The sequence below is a fragment of the Python bivittatus genome, unplaced genomic scaffold (genome assembly GCF_059951505.1).
Source record: "Python bivittatus isolate LINGU-HERP-01145 unplaced genomic scaffold, Pbiv_v1 ctg000330_np1212, whole genome shotgun sequence".
Classification (NCBI taxonomy): Eukaryota; Metazoa; Chordata; class Lepidosauria; order Squamata; family Pythonidae; genus Python; species Python bivittatus.
In genome coordinates, this window is record NW_028277058.1 from 40,964,979 (window position 1) to 40,979,703 (window position 14,725).

At 38.5% G+C, this 14,725-nt stretch overlaps 1 protein-coding gene across 2 annotated transcripts in view; it reads left to right on the plus strand.

Annotated features, from left to right (window-relative positions):
• Positions 1 to 6,214, plus strand: part of LARGE1 (LARGE xylosyl- and glucuronyltransferase 1) — a 356,507-nt gene extending 350,293 nt beyond the window's left edge. For both annotated transcript variants that reach the window (XM_088141083.1, XM_088141084.1), the window contains 2 exons: positions 1,227 to 1,422; positions 5,517 to 6,214. In XM_088141083.1, coding sequence (XP_087997209.1) covers positions 1,227 to 1,422; positions 5,517 to 5,714 — 394 coding nt within the window. In that variant the 3' untranslated portion in view covers positions 5,715 to 6,214. The remainder of the gene's footprint in view (positions 1 to 1,226; positions 1,423 to 5,516) is intronic.
• The last annotated feature ends 8,511 nt before the right edge of the window (positions 6,215 to 14,725 follow it).

Below are 14,725 nucleotides of genomic sequence, written 5' to 3' on the forward strand. Positions count from 1 at the left end.
TTCCCACACTTGCTTTTTCTGTCAGCATATCCGTAGACTTTGAATAATATCCCTTAAATTCCAAAGTTAAGTCAGACCAAAATTTCAAGTCCAACTTTTACAGGATTTTCATGGTGAACTTGGATGTTTAAATTAAATCTAGATACAATTTCCAAGTCTGTCTCACTGTACCAGTTTTAAAGTAAATATCTGAACATGGTGTAATATATGAATGGGTTACGTAATGGTGTCCTGGTTTAATCAATAGATGTGTGGCAGTAACCCATATCAATGATTTCTGGAATGGCACAGCAAGCATAAACACAAGAGAAAAGTATTGATCATTGTCTTAATGGGATAGGCAGTAACTGTGCTTGGATAGACCTGGCAGTGACATGGATAAGATTAACAAAATATAAAAGGATCCTTTCCTGTAAATTGAATTGATTGCCTAGATGGAATTGTGTAGATGGCACATGGCAACAAAATGATAGCTGTGATGGCACTGATATCATTTGTCTAGGCTTTTATTTAATGCCTGTATTGATCTAAATTTCTGCCATGATGACAGAAGCACCTCCACAGAATTCGGCATGCCTTGAAAACAAACTACTGAATTAAAAAGAAAAAGCCATTATCATTGGGAATAGCGGCTGAGCTCATTTTCAAAGCATTTATCTGCATGTCAACATCTTCCCGAAGTGCCATTTTTTACAATCTTAGCAATTAAATGTCACAGTCCAGAACTGCTGTAGTTACTGTTTCTTCATCAGTCATGATTTCTTTCCTTAGGTTATCAATCTGTAATTATAGAAAATATCAATTTTCAAATGTTTTCCAAACGTCAATGGAAGCCCTGGTGGTAATGTCCACTAAGGCTTTGACATCTTTGAGGTTCTCAAAGCTGCATCCTAAACCGGCACACTGCCTTTGTTTCTAAGACCAAAGTCACATGGCCAAATTTGTTCGTTTGCACTGGTTTGAGGTCCATACAAAAGTTGGAAGATATTTTCTTCATGTGCTATGCATGTGCAGGAACCTCTTCTGCTTTTGTATCAGCAGTGTTGTCAAGAAGAAGAGAACAAAACTCCTTGTCAAGTAAACCAAACCAAGAAGTGAAAGGGAAGAGAAGTGAATCAAACCTTGTCAAAAAGAAGTGAACCAAACTGTACTCTCACAGATCTCACTGTGGGTTGTTTCCAAGCTTTACTCCTGTCAATGATTCCTCCAAACCATATCTTTTCCAGGTATCATGTATGGACAAAAGGGCATGCACCAACCAACTTTGCCAAGTGGCGAACAGCCACCACACCATATCGAGTTGAATGGGAAGCAGATTTTGAGCCATATGTTGTGGTAAGGCAGGATTGTCCAGAATATGACCGAAGGTTTGTTGGATTTGGTTGGAATAAAGTTGCACACATTATGGAATTGGATGCACAGGTGAGGAATAGAGATTTTAGTTGCAACAATTTTGTTTCCCCAATGTTTTTTAATATAAAAGGTATTGCTTGTGTAGGATGCTATAGAAAGGTTTGTTTCTCGTTGCATCATAAATATGGGGGTATCCTCTTGTCAGGATTCACTAACAAGGAAGAGTTGTACACTTTGCATCTGAAAATTTAACTGATTGATATTGTTAACAGGAAACAGGATAGAACAGATTTCCTAACCATCAGCTCCCATAACTCCTAGCTAGCACAGCCAACCAGCCTATTCTTTCTAGTCCTAGGGTAATAGATGTAGTATAATTGTATAATAATTATATAATTGTATTACTGTAAACCGCCCAGAGTCACTCTGTAATGGCGTGAACATTTGGTCTTCCAAATTAATTCCAAGAGACAAGTGTGAAAGACCATAAAAAATACAATGTCTCATGAAAAAAAAAATTGTTTTTGTGCCAAATAACACCCAGTAGAATCATTTCCCCATCCAGTAATCATTTGCCAAAGGACTGGGGACAATTAAACTGTATGCTGTGCTGCTAACCAGCACCTTTGAATTTGCAACTGGCCTCTTAAATTAGCAGATCTGCCCTAAAATTGCCTCTTTGCATCTCTCCTCACAAAACAGTTTCCCAGAACAGGTGGAAAGATACAGCTCACACTTTGGATTACCTTTCAAGGAGCATTTATTGCTTTAAACGAGGCAAACTTTTCTCAGGAGGGCAATAGGAGGATTCATAACAAAGTCTTTGTACATATGGTGTCAAAAAGGCTAAAGCACAGAATGAGTTGAGGTTGGCAAAGGATGCTAAGGACATAAAACAGGTTTCTTCAGCTTTGTTCAAAATGAAAGAAAAAGTATCACTATACCAGCTGGTCAATAAAAATGGCAAAATGTTAACAGATGATGAAAGGAGGACAAAGCTGCTCAGTTCCTATATTGCCTCTGGACTCTTTCACACAGCAGTCTGAAGCAGCTTGGCTCCTGTGCTGAAACCAGCTTTAAATGAAGACAGCTTCAGAAATCATGTTCAGATTTGACAAGAATGCTGGCCAGTCATCCTATGCAGATGACAGTTATCACAACCCCCACTTGGTAGATTCCCCTGCTTTTTTACCCCTGCCATCTGTGCTGGGAAAGCAAGCATCAGTCACTTTCCTTTCCATGGAAGAGACTGAAAGACATGTGGTTTCAATTGATATTCCTTTTGCAGGAGCCTCCACTCATATTTGACATCTACCATCTGATATGTCCACTAGTGGACCATTGAAAGAAAAAGGAGGAAAACATGCCAGTTTTGCTTTCTTCCTGTCACTTGGGCTAGAAGGGGAAAGTGGCAGAACTCTTGCAACATTGATAAGGGAGAGAGGGAGACTACTGTTTCACTGGTCCACTAGTGAACCTGTTTATAGAAAAAAAGACCAGCCTTTTACCAGCCCCCCCTCCCCACCCCGCAAAGGGCATTCTGTGACAGTGCACAGTAGCCAATTGGAGTAAAGACATTTGCTTATAATAAAATGAAGGACTACAGGTAGACTGCACACCACTGCCCATCCCAGCACAAGTTTGAAATACTAACTTTAATGCAGAACAAGAAAAGGTGGATAGAGGTTAAGGATGATTGTGCATTCCTGTCCTCAAGAGTTGGCTAGCTGGCCATCCTGGCCCCAGAGTAAGCAGGAAGTGCTGATGAGGCTTCTGTCCTTTCTAAGAAGAGTCAATGGGTTCCACCAGGCAATACTGAAAAGTAGAACAAAGCAGCAAAGTTAAGGCTTGAGAATAATTAAAAATATCTGTATCAGGGAATATCTACTTTGAATGAGTTTATATCTCCAGGGCCAGATGAACTGTTTTCTAGGATACTGAAGGAAAGGAAAAAACAGAGAGCTACAGACATCTATCCCTGGAAAATTTGAAAGAATGTGTTAATTTGGATTCCCTCTTTGACCCTCTTTGGGCTGGTCTTGATGGCCTCGACCAGAACTTTTCAATATTCCACAGAAAAACGTAACTTGTCAACCCTTTGAGGTAGAGCAGACCTGTGTCAATTAGCAACCTCTTGCTCTACATTAGAGAGTTTCCTTCATGGAGAGCCAGTATGCTGTAGTTGTCAAGATTATAAACTAGGATTGGGGAGACCAAGGTTCAGTTCCATCTTCAACCATGGAAATTAATTGGATGTTTTTGAGCCAAACATTTTCCCTTAGCCCAGCCAAACTCTCAAAGATGTTGTGGAAATAAAATGAAGGAAGATTTGCATGTATACCACCATGAGTTCCTGTAGAAAAAATAGGATATAAGTCAAACACATAATTAAATGGTCAAAAGGTTATGGACAGTTTTGAAAAAATCATGTTACTCAACAAATTACACTGAAGAAACTTCTTATAATGGAATAGGAATTTTAATTTTTGAATGGATGGATGGATGGATGGATGGATGGATGGATGGATGGATGGGCAACATTGATAAGGGAGAGAGGGAGACATGCAAACCCAAGAGTTTTAAATGCAAAGTTCTTTCAGAGAGGAATAGCACAGTTTACAGATACAAATGAAATAGTCATAGCCATTGCATGTTCTTAAGAGGTGTTACCTTTTCTTCCTTCAAAGTATTTTTTAAAAAATCCATCTAAGTATAGAAAGGGAGAGCAGTGGGCCCCATGGGATTAGCTCTGCAAGAATCTCTGCACTAGCTTTTGGGTTACTTGTTCCTAGTTCAGTTAGAATCAATACATTTATTGGAATAAAGGATACTGCTCTAGGATGATTTGATGGGATGTGATGGAGTAAAAAATAGCTCCGTAGGAGAGCTCCTGCTTTACATGGAAGAGGTCCCAGTTTCAGTCCCTGGCACCTCCAGTGAAAAGGGCATCAAATTAACAAGGTTGCGAAAATGCCCCTGATTGTAGTCCGTAGAATTGTGCACCTGCAGTTAAAGGATAAATACATTCTTGAGTCAAGCTCAACTCATGGTGACTTGATGGGCACATCCGTGGTTTGGCATTTTTTTCTTCTTCTTTTACTTCCCAAATTTATCATAGTAACAATACCTCAGTGGGCTCTATTTTTACCATAAAAATATGTAAGCAGTGAAGAGAAACAACTGCTCCTGGCAAAATTGGAATAGCAGCATAATTGAGGAAGGATGAAAGGGCAGCAGAGGAAGGCTTTGATGTCAGTAAAAGATCACTACTTTTAGGCAGAAGGCAAAACAAAGCTGCAAAATTCTCTTAGCCCAGCTAGGAGCTGGATCTAACGTTGACTGTTAATATATGGAACGTATATCTGTATCACCAGTGTGTCATTCAGAAACTGAAGGGTTGCTAATCAAAGGCTTTCATTTTTGCCAGAATCCTGCAATAAATGCAGAGTGATTAATATGGAGTTTCATCTCTCTGTAAAGAAAAGCTTCTTGAGAGTTGCTTAGGCAGTTCTGGATTGCAGCTCCATAGCAGATGCAGGCAGACTTTCAGATGATAAATCCCAAGATTCAATGCTTTATGCATTTAATGTAGTTGATAGCTGTGCTGGTTCTATTCTAAGCAAATAACTTTAACAGAACTCAGTTTTCTTTACATGTCCTGTGAAATTTCACCATAAGAGTGCTCACTTATTAGATTTCTATTTGCCTTGCAAAATGTAACTGTTCCAAAGGTGGCTTAAACCATGTTTAAGTGTCCTCTCTTCCCTCTCTGACACAAATTCTCCACTTCCTTCTTTTGCCGGTCTTAGCCATGATTTAGAAAGAGCAGCAAACATGGGTGAATACCGACCAAGTTCCTTCTCATATGGGGGTTACAAAATCTAACTATACTCCTGCTTAGCAAACATGGCTAGCCCTAAGCAGATGCAATGTTAAACTTGATTCAAGTCAACAAAGGAAAAGTGGGGGGGGGAGATATTTACACTGAAATTGAGAAAGGATTTTTATTTGCAGACCATGTTTTGTAGGAGCCAGTGCTGCATTAATACCTACTGTTTTCCAATTTTTGCAATACTTAAGACTATGGAGGAGGGGGGAAAGAACGAAAAGAATTACAAGACATTGGCCTTCATGCTCACTCTTACTGTGACTGTCTTCCTCAGGAATATGAATTCACAGTGCTCCCCAATGCCTACATGATCCACATGCCACACGCGCCCAGCTTCGACATCACCAAATTCCGTTCCAACAAGCAGTACCGTATTTGTCTCAAGACCCTCAAAGAAGAGTTCCAGCAGGATATGTCACGCCGCTATGGCTTTGCCGCACTGAAATATCTCACGGCTGAGAACAACAGCTAGCACCACCAGACTCTTAGTGGAAAGCAAACTGAAAAGAGGAGCCGTTTCATGTGTGTGGACCCCATTCTTAATTGTGGGACACCTTTGGTTGTTTTTGGTTTGGTTTTGTTTTTAAATCACATCAAACAGTTCTAACAGTAGAGATTTGGAACAAGATGTCTCTGGACGTTGCTCAAAAGCACCACTCATCCACCACCCACAAAACTTTGGCTTGATTGACCAAGAGGTGGATACAAAATATATGGGGTGGGGGGGACAGCGTTACCCACATCTGTTGGCAGCACACAGGGTGGCAGTAACTGTGTAAAGCAGATCTTTATTCTTAAAATTGCACACAGATCTTCTTTGGAATATAGGCTTTCATGTTACTATTTAATAATTCCAGTTTTTTTAAAAAAAGAAATGTAAAGGAAGATCTTCAGATTACTATCCTGTGAATTAAATGAACAAAACCAGCCCCTACTTCTCCTTATTAAAGGAATTTGCCTATGTCAAACAGCTTTTGTCTAGCCACAGAGAACTCTTTAAAGCAAGCTGAACCAGATTTCCCCTGTCAGATGAATGGGAATTATATCCAACCAATGGGACTTGTGATATATTATATTCTGAATATTCACAGCATTGTGTATGCACTTCTGTGACATCACTCAGTCATTGCTCTTATGCTGCAAGATGGACTCTTCTCCAACTCCCCACCACTGTCACCTGCTCCGTTCATATCCTTTTTTTAAAAAACCCAAATTGCATCCTTTCACACCTCATATGTATCCCCATATCTAGCCATTCCCCCAAGAAGATCTGTGCTTTTACTGACCTGAGAAGATACCCATCACGTTCAATTTTGCTTCCACTTTATAGGGTTTTTTTTTCAAAATATTTCTTTGCAACACAGGTCAAATTGGAATCTAAAGTATTGGGAAGGAAGGATTAATATTTAATTAGTTAATAAACTCAGGTGATTGGGGAAAATCAGTCCAATAGCTCTTCCACTGCACATACATTTGGTGTAAGTGGACATCGTCACTAAGCAGGAGGACTGAACCACAGAAGTACAGACTTTGGGAAACTAATTCAGTCAAGTGTTGTTAAACTAAAAAACAAAATGAAATGATGTATTGATGGGGGAGAAAAGAATGAGAAAATCTTGATGGTCTTTGCTTGGAGGTGAATAAATTCAATTCACTCCCATTATTGTATGTGGAAGTAAGTATGGATGAGAATCTTGAACAAGGAACATTAACATCTAGACGTGCAACCCAACACTGGATATTTTATTTTTTTTATTATTTCTTCAGTATTAATGTTGTGTTTACATGGATGGAGGAGATGAGGTTTAATGCACTACCCTTATTTGGGGCTATTTGTATTTGGTTGCAATGTTATTCAGAGAGCAGAATTTGAATAAATCAGAATTATGTCTCTCTTCCTTCACCTAAGAATGTTAAGAGTCTTACCAACATCCTTACATTACTAGTCACTGTGTATTTTGTACTATTAATTAACCATCCCATATTTCCTCTTTGGCAAGGCCAATGTGATTTCTTTCAACTTTTGTAGTAAACAGTCTGGCTTCCAAAGATTTTCCAGGACTTATGCATCAGTGCTGATCTATGACAATTACACTCAAGAGATCAAAGCTGCTACTTCAAGTCAAGAACAGTAGAAGAATTCTTGGCTTGAGATTTTGTTCAGAACTTCCAGAGAAACAATAGTGCATGCTTGACATATTTGTTTCCCTTTCTTCTACTGAAAGATTCATAGTAAAACAGACACATCTTGCCTCCTTTGAAATCCACAAAGCTTGGGAACCACCTGGAGCTCAGAAATCTCATTGCTAGTAAATGTATGCATTGCATGGCTGACATATGCATTTGGTTCCAAAGAGTCCCCAGAATCACTTAGAGGATTTATGTTCCCATTCAGAACATGGCTTTATTTAAGAATCTGCAAGAAAAAAGGTGGGAAGCTGAAGAGGAACCGTGTGAGAACAAAATCAGGAGAAGGCACATCAATCTGTTCCCAGCATAGTTAACTCTAAAAAAGCCAAGCTAGCAGCAGTAATAAAACTTGCTCCAACATTAGTTGACTATAATACTATGCATAGTGGATGTATCATAAAGCTTAATGAATAAGAAATTTGAATTAAGAAATTTGTTTAAATATGTCCATTTTGGACTTCACAAGTCTATAGAAAAAACCTGAATATATGTATGCCAAGATCTTCATTCCTCAAAATTTTCTGATGAAATTCATAATTCAAAACTCGTAACCTTATAACTTTTATGTACAGGCTTTGGGGAAAATACACATAAAGGTAACTCCTGTGAACTGAGAGATTTACATGGGTATGTTTCTATAGTTTTCTTGGCAATAATATGGAAGTGATTTGTAAGAGTCTTCTTCCAGGACATTTTTTTTTATTATTCCATGTCTGGTCTATAACCCTGGTGGTCTCCCATCAAAGAATTAACCGAATATGTCCCTGCTTCAAGGTGCATATATTAGAGAAAGGCACAAGCATGCATTTGCCTGTGCAAAACATTGCTTGTAAAAGGTGCCTACTTTGGGAAGCCTGAACATTAAAAGAATATAGCTCTTCTATTTCCTATACAGCATAGCCTAACAGAAATTGTGGTTGGTAAGAGAAGCAATATGATGAAAATGCAATTTGCTCATTCCTAACAAGTCTTTCTATGGCATGCGACCATTGACTAGTATGCTTTCAGTCCAAGAAAGGACAGAGAAGGCTGGTCAGCAGGAAGCTACAATGAAGTGCAAGTTATCTGTTCCTAGTTTATTCTCTTGAAAAACGAGATTTAAGGACATAAAATGTGTGCCTTAGAGCAGGACCCTCGATCCTCTGCAGTGTACAGGTTCATACACAGTAGACCCTAAAGTTTGAATGTTACTATTTCAGGGGAACTTGTCTGACCACAGAATAATATAGGGAGCCCTAAGTAGTATCTGATCCAGCCCACTGCATTGTCCCAAAGACCAAGCATTTGCCATTCGATCACTCTGGGACATCCAGCAAAGCAAAACAGCTGCATGTATGTGCAGACCCCCAGAGTCAGCCTTCAAAGCAGTCGTGTGAGCTGGAGAGAAGAAGGGGGGCAGAACGAATGAACCAATGTTGGCCTTCTAAGCATAATTTTAAATTATAGTTTAATGGTGTGTCCAGACCTGTTCATTTTACTATAGAGCATTTTTATATATAGTCTGAATGAAGGTTTTAATTGTTATGTATCTGCCTAAAAAGATAAGGAGCTACCCTTTGTCTTGTGCCCATTACAATTGACAGAACTTTCCCATTTTGAACCATCAAGATGTAGGTAAGTTATGATAAAGTCAAAGATGAAGGGCAAGTAATCATTTTTGTACTAGCCTGCCACATAAAGTAACTGCTGCACTTTGCAAATTCAACAGGAATTACTGTTCTTTTAACCCTTTCCATGAATCGTTTGACAATTGTTAAGGGTTTTGGAGAAACAGATTTATTTCCTTTATTTCCATTCTTCATTAAATTGATAGTCATTTAGAAAACATACAGAGGGAGACACTTGATGTTTTATACCCACCATCCTCCCCCACCCCCATCAGTATTATCAAACCCAGTAAAACTACAAAAGGTCTTAATAATGGATTTTAAAACTTAAGGAAGGATAGTAGATTATAACTGCTTGGTATGTAGGTCTGTATTAGTCTAGTCAATGATCTAGTCCAGACCAACATGATATTAATACCCCATCCTCAGAAATACAGTTCTAGTGCACAGCAATGGATAAATATTTTTAATTATTCCACAAACTTGTTATGGGCCACCTTTACTTAGCTAGCTAAGTACAATACAAAATCTGTTTTAGAACAGCCTTTCCTAACATGGATCCCTTTTACATATGGGTATTTACATTTCCAGAATCTCAGAAACAGAGATGCTGGCTGGGATTTTGGGGAACTGAAATCCACACATCTGGAGATCACTCAGTTGGAGTGGGCTGTTCCAGAACATTTCAATATGTAGCATCTCTAATACATTAATGTGACATTTTGTTCCCTTCTAAAGTATACATTTAAAATGCACAGCAATATTATGTTTTGAAAGCTGATTTAAACAATAAGTAAAAATATGAATGGCTTATTGCCAAACACAATAAAAATGACCTATGTACATTTACCTAGCATTGTGCTCCATGGAACACAGTGGCAAATACTTCTAAAGAAAGGCATAATGAGGCATATACTATTAATATTTTAGTATAAGTTTAACATTAAACTTTAATGCTTCCTGTCCTGAGAATGTGCCAGTACACTGCATATACCTCTGAGTTGGTAGGATGTGGGCAACAGTATGTTGGCTTGCAAAGTATACTCTAAATTAGAGATTCTAACTTTTATAGAATAGCATGAGCACGTTCGGAGTAAAATTGGACTCTGGTTGTGGGATATTGACCAAAATGTGCCAGAAGTGAATGGTACTTCCCTTACCATCAGCAGGGAAAGTACAACTAAGCTGGTAAGTTGGTGCACACCTTTGTTTTGATCCATGACAGGAACCAAAGGTCAACATCTATGGGCCCATCTGGTGATAATAATGGCATGTAGAAGATTGCAATTTGGAATGTGAGAGAAGTAAAAAAATAGATGAATTAACAAATGAAACAAAACTCTGTATCTGTGAAATTAAAAAATGGGAAGAAAATAGTATATCTGAATGAATGTGGCCTGATCTTGTGAAGCTGATGAAAACAGAGAGAGAAGCGATTCCTAGCTACTTATGCACCCACAACAATCTACAACACACCAATTTATAATTTTGACATACACTGTTGTTCTTTCATTTAATGAAAGAACAACAGTGTATGTCAAAATTATAAATTGGTGTGCTGTAGATTGTTGTGGGTGCATAAGTAGCTAGGAGTCCATAGATTGGTAATAGTTGCATATTATGCTCCAATGAATGGTGATGGTGAAGAACTAGACATGATTGTTGGAGAAAAATGTGCAAAATTCTAATCGCATGTAATTCAGGGAAAAAATATTCTGTAAGGTGGCATAAATAGATGGCTGGGAACAGACAAAAGAATACTGAAAAATGTAATGGGCCATTTGAAGACCCAAGAATGAATTAGAATAGTGACTGATAAGCATTTCCACAGAAAAAGGTCTGCTTGTTTAAAATATATACTTTAAGCTTAAGCCTATACATGTGGCAAAGGAATTAATATAAATCTCAATGAATGATCTATTGGTTCATGATGAAAAACTGAGAGAATCAAGGATATAAATATATAGTCTGGTTCTGGGGCAGACTATTTTTTGGTACCATCAAGAGGGAATTGCAGGGAAATGGACAAGGAAAGAAGTGGAAGAAACTAGAGTGAAAGTAGAATGATTGCAAGAGAAAGTACATGAAAAAGTATTAGTCAATAGATGAAACTCCCATCAGAATGAATGGAAATAGGATGACAAATCTGCTTGGAACAGAGTGAAAAAGAAATCTGTTACAGAGTGTCACAAACGTGTGAGGTATTATGTTGATGGGAAATATGAAAAAGGATGCTTGGTAGAATAATGAGGAAAAAAGCTGTGAATGAGAAAAATACATATAAAAGGTCATTGCTCCAAAAATTGGGATGAAAGATACAGTATAATGTGTATAGACAGAAGATAGCTGCATAGAATGTAATTTAAAAAGAGCAAGGAATAGTTAATATTAAAAAGGCCAGCAAAACCTGCAGAGTAATCTTGATGTAAATAAAATTCTGGAGAATGCTGAAAAATTGTGAGGTGCAAGTACAGACAGTGCAACAGGAGAAATAATAAAATATAGATGTGGTTTGGTAAACAGCAATTTTTTTTAACGTGTGTGAAAACTACACTTGTACCTGGCTTGAAATAATGCCGTTATTATTCCCATAGACAAATAGAAAGTAGTCAGAGTGGGATTGCAAAAAACTACAGGGAAGTTAATGTGTTAAGTGTGCCTGGCAAGGTGTTTGGCAAAATTCTGACTGAAGGGGTACAAGAGGCAACATGGAGCAAAATTTGGAAAGTGCAGTGTGGCTTTCTGCTGGACAGGGGATGTGCAGACCAGATTTTTGCTTCTCAGCAGGTCATTGAAAAATGTGAGAAATTATTATGAGAACGCTTATTATATGCTTGCTGATTTAGAGAAAATATATGATATAGTGGATAGTGTTGGATTAAGTAATGTTCTGTCTGAGTGTGAAGTTTGTTTGCTGAATGTGATTAGACTGGTATATGTTGGAAATGAAGCAAATAGTTCAACACTGAGCAGGGGATAAGACAAGGATGAGTGATTCCCCCTTGGTTATGTAATATATTTATGGATAACTGTATAAAGAGTGCTTGTGGAGACAGAGACGTGAATGTACAGTACCTTTGCATGCAGATGATGGCTAAGAACTCAAATGATTTGCAGCAAATTTTAGATTGTATAAGACAACAAGGAACATGGATCTTAAAAATAATGTATCAAATACCGAGGTGGTTTTGATTGTTGAAGAAAATGGAGTGAATGTAAAAAAAAAAAAAAAAAACACCCTAGGGCAAATACAGTAGATGAATTTGTATATGTATATCTTGATACATTGTTTATTAAAATGGAAGAAAGGATGCAGATATTGTAAGATGTGCAACTGCAGGTAGAAAGCAGTATGTGTGGGAATGAATGTTTGTTGAAAGATGAAAATTGTTTGAGTATAAAAGTGTGCTTCTGCCCACTTAGTTATATGGAACTGAAATTTGTGTATGTCAAGAGAAAGATAACATTAAGATGAATGCAATGGGAACACCTAAGAAGTGTGTGTTGTGAAGAAAGAAGGAATGAGTGCTTAATGAATGTGCCCCGAATACAGAAGTGAGTGACCAGTGCCATTGAGGTAGCTTAGTCATATAGAAAAAATGATGAAGTTCAAATCACAAAACAGATGTATTTACTTACTTACTTATTACATAACTAATATCCTCCCCAATTTCATAAACTTTGGGCAGCTTACATAAAAAATATCAAAGTCATAAAAACAATCTATGAAAAAGCAAGCATTATTAAAAAGTAACAACATGACAATCACCTCAAGCTCCAAAATTTGACAAAATATTAACACCTTCACACTTTCCTAAACTCTGAAAATATATGGGCCCCCCAGACCTAACGGGGTGGAATATTCCAGTGACAGGGCCAGCAGAGAAAAAAGCTTCTAATATCCAAAGGGGAAGGGACTCAAAGCATTGGTTCCTGGGCCGGAGTGGGCAGATTCTGTTTGGAGAAGATGGTTGCACAAGTAACATAAATTCAAGCCATATAGGCTTGTACATCAAAAACAGCCCTTTGAACTTAGGAACATACGGTTGTGAAAGGTCTCCTGCGGTCATAAGTAGGCAACTATATCAGGCCATGACCAAAACAAGGAACAGATGGGAACTATATCTCCTGCCCAAAAGAAAAGAGCTTCTAGCCCTTTACATAGAGCAGTTAAGAGACAAAGATCCAAGTAACGTGAGCATTGATTATTATAAACAGAACTCACATTTGGATACTCGGCAGTTGCTGGAATTCTTTTGTAATGGGCTCTTAGCTTTTCTACAATAAATTATTTATTGGAAGTTCCTGGATTCTGGTATGACTGCCTAATTGGATTCAGCTCTACCTTGCCAGGGAGCAGCCTGGCAATGGCAACAAATTCAGGGCCTGCAATATACATAAAAAATGCTGCAGTGGCTCTCCCACCAGCATGCAGGATGTCCTATTCTGTACTAGCTGAATTTTCCAGATAGCCTTCAAAAGCATCTCCAAGTGGAATATGTAGCAGTAACCCAATCTCAAGGTAATGAAGGCATAACTGACTATTGCCAAGGCCTTCCATTCCAAAAATGGAAACTGGGAAAAACCACCTCAGTCATGGTCTTCACATGCTGATATGGTAGAACCTATGAATCCAGGCAAACCCTCAAATTATGGGCGTGCTCTGTCAGGTGGAGTGCAATCCAGTATAGAGTCAACATAGAGGCTGCTTTCAAATCTGATGAATTCTGGACAAACAGTAACCCCATCTTGCTAAGATCCAAGTTCAACTTGTTTTGTTCCACCCAGTCCCTCCTATTAACATTGCATAAGAATATCCCCTCTATTTCCGGTCCAGAGTGGAAAGGAAATATGTAAATGGATATCTTCTGCATACCCATGGTATCTCACCTGAAACTGACAAATGACCTGGAGATTTAAAGAATATGGAGAAAAGAACTGAGCTCTCTGGCCATTCATATAGGAATGGCCAGGGGGTTGATTGCTCATCCTTAACTATCATCAGCCAGAACCAACTTCTCAAGTAAGAACAGAACCACTGAAAAAATAGCCCTCACTTCCCATCCTTGCAGGCAGCCCAGAAGGAGACCAAGGTTAATGGTACTGAATGTGGCCAAGAAATTCAGTAAGACCAGGAGGCCTCCAGGTCAGAGGCCATCCACAAGAATGACTAATTCAGTTTCCATCCCTTTCCTGGATCTGAAACCCGAGTGAAAGGAATCTAGATAATTCACTTCATCCAGGATTCTTTACACCTGCAGTCCCATCACCTTCTCCAAAACTTTTCTTTCATGGAGATTGGGCTGATGGTATCCAACATATTTGAATCAAGAGATTGGCTTTTCGGGAAAATGCACAACTGCCTCTTTCAAGGCAGAAAGGACAACCCGCTTCCTCAAAGAAGCATTTATCACCTCTCAAATCCAACCATACACCCCCATCTAATTCCTTGAAGGAGACAGGTTGGTCGTGGGTTTAATCTGCAGGTGACAGACCATCAGGTGTCTGGGGTGGACCATCATAATTAATCTCCTATCTTACAAAGATTAATGGTGCCAAAGTACTACAAGTTGTCATTCCAGGTGAGTCACTCCAGACCAAGTTCTAATAACCTTTATACTGTATATAGGGATCTCATGGCCATTGTTCTATGAGGTAAGGTCCTGTTTACTGTATAGACCAGCAG